This window comes from Olea europaea, unplaced genomic scaffold, assembly GCF_002742605.1.
Source record: "Olea europaea var. sylvestris unplaced genomic scaffold, O_europaea_v1 scaffold239, whole genome shotgun sequence".
Lineage (NCBI taxonomy): Eukaryota > Viridiplantae > Streptophyta > Magnoliopsida > Lamiales > Oleaceae > Olea > Olea europaea.
The window spans coordinates 94,517-102,131 of record NW_019242055.1 but is presented as its reverse complement, the minus strand read 5'-3'; the positions used below and the strand labels follow the sequence as shown (position 1 = coordinate 102,131).

Genomic DNA, 7,615 nt, shown 5'->3' with positions numbered 1-7,615 from the left:
ATTAAAAATGTGTAGTTAAAAATAAGGAAAAGTCTTAGATTTACATGTAAAATTATTTTATTGAAGGATATGTGATTGAAATGATGTCAAAGTACTGTAGAAAAATGCATTTTTCTCAAAGAACGGAGCTCAAACAAGGGCAATTTTTTTTCACCAGCAGTTATGGTATCATCTTTGTGGATCTCAATTTTTGTACTTCCTACGTGGTCAACAAATTTTGAATCCACTCACGTCCACATAAGCCCTTCCCTACACAGTTGAACAAATCTTTAGTCACCTGTGGCCTACTCCAGTGGTAGGGAGGCTACGAGCATTTCAATTGTCAAGTCAATCGATAAGAAAATGTAGTAATGTAGTGAGTGTGGAATGAGCTCAAAGTGCAACCCACAAAAGTGTTAACAACACTAGGAATGTGCATGAATATATGGATGAGAGCAATCTTACATTCTGGAGAGTTAACATTGCATTATCGTTGAGTCAGTGTTAGTTGTCAGCTTTTATAGTGGCTTGGGTAGAGTGATGACCGTTGGATAAAGAAATGCTTTGCTTCATCCTGACGATCAAGACGTCCCATCAAAAGTGTCACTTCATACATCATAAGACTTGCAACATCTAATATTATTTGAAAAGTAACCACACTATGACTTAGGTGTACATATCGATGACGTAGGCTGACAAGACTTAACCTCGTGTTGTTGTAAGAGGTCACATCAATCGCTTTCATGATATCTTGTGTACAAAAGATTTCTTGGAAAGAATGATGTTCCGCTAAAGGTAGGGATATCAAATGGACCGGGTGGCTCGTTGGCTTGGCCACTTGGCTCGTTAAAATCCGACTTGTGGACGGCTCGGGCTCGTCGAGCAAGGGACTCTATCCCACGAGCCATTTTGACGGCTCGTGGGCTCGTCTAAAAATATGAAAATTTTTTAAAAGAAGGTGCCAAAACAAAAATTACAAAAAAAAAAAACATGAGCTCGCGAGCGGCTAGTGAGCTCAGTTGGCCCACAAACTTCGTGGCTCGTCGATCAGCAAACGATGGAAATTGGAGATGTCTCAGCATCATAGCAGAGGACAGAAGAAGAGCAATTGGGTTTGCTCTCTTTTGTTCCACCAAATTTGTGTTTCCCACATTCCCAGCTGAAGCACCTTGCTCGAAAACAGCATAATCAGCCCCAACATTCCCTGCAGAAACCACGTCCTTTGGTGTCACACAGAATCGCAAATATGATAGACTAGACTTTCATGAATCGTAAACAGAATGGAAGAAAACAACCAAGTACTAATTATAGATTGACGTTCCTTTCTTAAAACCATGCCTTTATAGGTATTAACCTACCATGAATGACCCCAGAATAACTATACGGTCATTATCAAAGACTTGCTGTCTTTCTTTAGGAAGTGACGTTAGTCACATGCAAAGACAGAAACCCAAAGTACAGATATTTCTTAAGTTGTTGAGTGTCCGATTAATTGATCAATCTGTGATATTCCAAATCCTCAACTAAAGAATCCAAATGGTTTCTGGACTGATGAGAAGAATTTCAGTGGGCTAGTACTCATTAACTTGATGAGAACTTTATCTTGAATTTTTGACAACATATCACAGACCTATATCATATATTAAGCCACTATTTGCTAGGAATTAAAATCTACATTTTAAAATAAATCAAAGTCAACAATCAATTTAAACCACACATTTCATAGGATCCACAACTTTCCAACCATACATTTCATTAACTTTATCAAAATCTACTAAATATCTAATTTTAATCCGCACCAAATAAGGGCTAAATGATAGTGTCAAAAAGATTTAGGGCTTGTGAACAAATTAAATTAAACTAATGTACAGTTAACGCCTCACAGAAATTCCGCTTCAAAGTATTACTGAAATTGAGGGAAGACCAAAAAACTCGAAGAAACGACAGAGTGGCATCTGGTATATCTTATATGACAGCTTAACAAGAATGTTAAGCCAAGTTGTCAGCTAAGTTATTCAAAGTTACCTAGCAATGCATTATTATATATGTAAATGGAAAAATGTTTCATTATCTATCACAAAATGTGGCGTAGTAAGCGTAGCCTTTTGTAGCCTACACAATTACTGAATTTTGAAGACTATGTTCATTCAACTGGATGTTCTAAATGATAAAGTTTCATAACCTAAAAAACCAACGAGGCAGAAAGGGATGTATACCAATTTTTTCATGCAAAATGTTGGTTTAAGCTACCCTGTTACAAAGTTATAAGACTTGTACTCCCCACAAAGATAAAATGCAGGAAATTAGAGTTCCAAATAATCCCAGGTATCCATGGAATAATTTCATAAGGTTGCTATTTTCCAGAAAAGATGGATACAGGAAGCAGAAATTAGAAGTAGGATTAAATAAACAACTTGCCTCCAGGCATAACTCCAGTGCCACCAGCTATGCCCGCAGCCGTGTTTGCAACAAGATTGCCATACAGATTTGGTGTCACCTAGAAACAAATCCACGTGTTAGCAACAACGTTCTTTTATTTTATCATAACCACATGACAAAAAGAAATGGCATAGAGCCAGTGAAGTAATGAAGAAGAAATGAAATGGTAATGTTTCCAAAAGCAACTAAATCGCCACTATTACGAATGTATTAGGGCTGCAAGATTCTATTTTTCCTACTTGGAAGTATCGTAAATGATGCAATCCATTACAATCACAACGTTTTGACAAAATAAAACAATAGACCATTTAGTAAATGATCTATATCTCCCCCAAAATACACATTCTTTAAAATTGCCAACATTCATGTACACCAGTAATATTTTAAACAAAAAAAAAAAAAAACCAAAGACAAAAAATTCATGGCCAAAGGTCATTAGTAAATTAGTTATATATCCCCCAATATGCCCATTCTTTCCAAATTCCAACATGCCCTGCCTACAGATGTATCTACTCATAAATATTTGTTCCTTCCCATCAAGATCGAAGAGTGCTCCAACCTCTGGAGTTCTCGATCTAATTTCAAATCCAATCTAGTCTAATTTAAGTTCATTCTCCTTGTCACTATCTCATGGGTACTCGTGTGCCACGAATCATTATATTTGCATAAAGAAATTAGATAGTTATGACTATTAAGATATTTAATTTATTATTCAGTTACGATCAGGGTAAATATTCCTCTTCTTAGGATTGACATTCTGTTGTCTAACCTTTATTGTGCATGACAACTTTTTAGGAAAAGTCATTAATGTTGCTTCCCCACTTTTGTTGTACAAAAAGGATACCCCTTTAGTATTTTCAATAGATTGAAGCAGATGTATAAAGACCAACTTCGAAAACTGCCCAACATGAGAAGAGGTTGCGCAAGAAAAAAGAAAAAAAAAATGCAAGAATATTTACCATGGAAGCAGCCAAAAAGTTACTTGCCTCATATCAATAAGTAAAAGAATAATATAATTTAATTACTTACTATGGCCTTCTCTAAAAATCAGACTAATAGAGATTGTATGATAACTTATAGAAAGGCGAAAACCAATAATCATGCATCTATATTTTGACCTGCAAGACGTCCGATTAATTGTTGGTAATTGCTTTAGTTTTGGAACAGTTATTGGGCTTGTTTCTCGTGCAAGAGTCACATCTTAATGTTGGTGAGTATGCCATGCTATGCCAAATGTCGTGTCATGTCTAACATGGTTTAGCTAAATCTAATGAATGAGAGGCCAGAATAACATGGTTCAGACGAAAAAGATAGTCATATATTTTATCTTTTAAAACACATATATGGTAGATTCAATCTATTAGTTACAGAAAGCAACCATATCTTTTGGAACTAAAAGGTACCAAGGTCTTATGTAAAGAGTGAACCATAAGTTAAAGTTATTTATTAGTTTTTCATTTAATAATTAACCATAAACATAAACCCCAGTTGTAAAGATAAAGAGAAGTGACCCATAAGAAATCTAATATAAAGAGCAATGAAGGGCATCAAATGCTGGTAAATATACTAAAAAATCATCAATAGGATGTTACTAAAAATTATCAAGAGAACATTGTCATTTCAGAATTTTAAATAACGGTGAATACGGATAGAATATTCTTTTGGCTCGATTCAGTGGCTATTCATGGTTTCACTTCAAGAAGATAAGAAACTTGTGTACTTACATTATTTGATAGGGATAAAATAGAATTTAGATGAATTTAAAATAGAGTTCGATTCAAATTATGTTTGTATAAACTAGATTAGATTAGTTTTAATGCTTTGATAAATTTCTAGCCCTAAATTCTTTCTTGAAGCCCCTTTTTCTTCTCTTCTTTCTCCTCCTATTCTCAATATTTTTCTTGTTCGTTGCATCCTACAACACTATCATATATTAATCGTATCAATTTACTAACAAGCTCAAATAGAATAATCAATATGGTAGTGGGATTATTCTTAGGAGATTTTTTGCAGGAAACAGTAAAGTTTATTGATATTTCAGAGAACCATTCTTCTTAGAATGATATGAACTATCATGTGAAAGAATTGTTATTTTGGGACATGTGACCAAAGTTAGTTTCTCAAGGAACTTTTCAGGTTATCTCAGTTATTACTCAACACAAAAAAGAATTAAAGAAACAAAGGTTAAAAAATCAACTGAAAACATTATTGATAGAACTAAGTAAACTGAACTGCTACACCTCGTGAAATCATAGAGATAAACAATACTATGAGCGATTAAAGGAGAAGAAACAATAAAATGAGAAGCACAACCAGTAACATAATAAAAAAGAGCCAAAAAGAGGACCAACAAAATAGAGAGAGATCCAAGTCTCATACCATGACATCAAATTGCTCAGGCTTGGAAACCAGTTGCATGCAGCAGTTATCCACAATAATCTCATTGAACTTGATCCCAGGATATTTTGTGGCAACTTCTCGACAAGATTCAAGAAATAAACCATCGGCAAGCTTCATGATATTGGCTTTGTGCACAGCTGTCACTTTCTTTCTGCTGTTTATATAAGCATACTCAAAAGCATATTTTGCAATGCGCTCAGAACAAAACTTTGTTATCACCTACAGAGGTGCAACATAAAAGATGACCTTCTCAGCCAATGCACAGTAGAAGATATATGCCCTCAGCTTAATTAAGAAGAACAAGCTAAGAAAGAGATTATAACGTAAACATTGAGCAAAAAAGTCATGCCAAAAGCTTCTATTTTAGTTATGGCCATTTCTGATTATTCCATGAAGTAATAAAATCCAATAACAACCAAGTTCCAACCAAGAAAATCAAATTCTCATGACAACTATCACAAGTTCACAATAGATGTCGACATCTCTCGATTCTTTCCAATCAAACTTATTACATTTTGCTTTATTTGACATATCATACAATTCTCTAAAATCCATCTATCAACTTCAGCTTGAAGCTGATATGAAAAAACCATTCTTTGCATTCATAATTGGTATCATCAATTCAAGTAATTTTTTTTCCATCTTCACAGAAGTAACCAGAAAATGAAATCAACCCGAATCACACAACCCTTAGAAGTCACAAACAATTGAAAAGTAGATTATTACCTTGAGGCTTTCGACAACACCGGGAACCACCTCGTGCTCTAGTCCCGAGTATTCCCCTTCAGTATTCTCCCGAATAACAACTATATCAACATTCTCATGGCGCGTAGGGAGCCCTGGTAGATTAAAGCAATTCACGAGGGACGCGTAAAGATCGAGCTCTTTCCTGAGCTGCACATTGAGAGAGCTGACGCCACCGCCTACAGGGGTCCTGAGGCCGCCTTTCAAGCACACCTTGTTCTTCCTGATGGAGTCCAAAACTTCCTGGGGAACTTGCTTCATATTGCCGTGCACCTCATACTTCTCGAAATGGACCGGCGCGTGCATGGCCTCCATCACCTGTTCGACGGCTCCCGTCACGAGGGGGCCGATACCGTCGCCCGGAATGAGGGTAACGGGTCGGGGCGCACCGTCTCCCGGACGGGGCATGTATGTTACGGATCTCTGGGAGGAGAGGAGATGAGAGGAATTCGGGTGGTGGGTGATGACCCGTTTCAGGACGGAGAAGGATCGATGGGACATCTTCCGAGTTTGGGTTTAGGGTCCAAGGGCAGTCTGTCAAATATTGGGTTGGGTGGCGATTGAACTAGAACTCAGAAAGCCACCATGGATTTGCAGTGCGGGTCGGGAGGTAAATGTCGAGCAAAGAAGACGAGAAGTAATTATTTTTATAAAAATGCCTCTATCTTCTTCTTTGTCCAGGAAAGTAGATCATAAAATAGCTTTAGACCTTTCGCGAGTGCTCTGACTTTAGTAAAGGACGGGGTTAAAATTAAATTCTAAAGTCATTGTTTACAGCAAGACAGCGTGGGGCCCACCAATTTGCCTTGGCCACCTTTTTCGAGTCAAGCAGAGGGTATCGCGAGAGAGCCCTACTCTTCTACCCACATAATAGAAAAAGAGCGAGACGAGAATCACATTCCATCTAAAATTAGACTTTAAACAGAAAATTGTTCCATATTTCACTTTAGTTATCCCAATGCTTCCACCGCTTGTGCGAGCCCCCGTCAATTCCTTTGAGTTTGAATGGTTGTAAGAATGTACAGCCCTTATTTCAGACTAACCCTAAAATTTATGAGGCATGCTACAAAATGAGGCAAATCGACAAATTCAACGCCATGTACAAATAGATAAATTTATTGTAAAAGGTAAGTGCTTGTGTGATAGGGATTTTGATAATTGATTTTTGATCGTTAGAGATAAAGTGGCCCTACTTGTGAGAAAAGAATTTAAAAATGGCGGTTGGAATAGTGAAATAACGATCAAAAAATTGATTTTAATTGCCTTAAAATTTGTACCAAACAAGCATTAAGTTTTTAAGGTTTAGAGGTAAATAACAATTATATCCCTACAACCTTAGAAATTATTATTGTTGTATCCATGATTATACCCTATAAATACAGGGCTTTGATTCTTAATAAAATACATACAAGTCTTTTGACTCCTCTATGTTCTCTTTTCTTTTCTTCTCTTTTATAGCATGTTATCAGCACAATATCTTAATTTTTCAAAATTTAATGAAGGTAGTAATTTTTTTTATAAACTATATTTCTCATGTGTATCAAAATTAATTTGGTAACATGTGAATTCTTTTATATACATATGCATTATAACATAAATCATTTTGCGTGTACCAGTTCGCTATGCGTGTGTCAATTCTTGCCTTCCAAGATCAATCTGTGTGTATGAATTCATGTCCGCGACCATAAATTTTAGTGCAATAATCACACAAGATGGACAAACGAATTTTCAGACGTACAGGACTCGAGTACAATTATCACACACATCTTTTCTGACCGGATGACCCACTTTTAATAAAGCAAACACTGCTTTATCAATTTATTTTACAAGATAACAGACAACTCATACAAAATGACAAGATACTTTTAACTTAACATCATCTTTGCAAATCAAGAAGATACCAGATTTGCTGCCAAGGCCAATTCATCTGAATCATCAGAGTCTGATGGTATTATAGTGTTTTCCACCAAGGCATATTGTCTTTTATTTCCTTTTCTTTTTCTTCTTCAAGTTGTTGCTCAAGTCTTTCAAGATAGTCAGGGTCAACAGTGTC

At 36.1% G+C, this 7,615-nt stretch overlaps 1 protein-coding gene across 1 annotated transcript; it reads right to left on the bottom strand.

Annotated features, from left to right (window-relative positions):
• Nucleotides 1-710: 710 nt before the first annotated feature.
• LOC111381901 (isocitrate dehydrogenase [NAD] regulatory subunit 1, mitochondrial-like) lies at nucleotides 711-6,285 on the bottom strand. Its single transcript, XM_023005748.1, has 5 exons — nucleotides 5,545-6,285; nucleotides 4,798-5,037; nucleotides 2,398-2,476; nucleotides 957-1,183; nucleotides 711-908 (listed from the first exon to the last, which is right to left on the bottom strand). The coding sequence occupies exons 1-5, from the start codon at nucleotides 6,061-6,063 to the stop codon at nucleotides 711-713; spliced, it is 1,263 nt and encodes a 420-aa protein (XP_022861516.1). The 5' UTR covers nucleotides 6,064-6,285.
• Nucleotides 6,286-7,615: the final 1,330 nt, after the last annotated feature.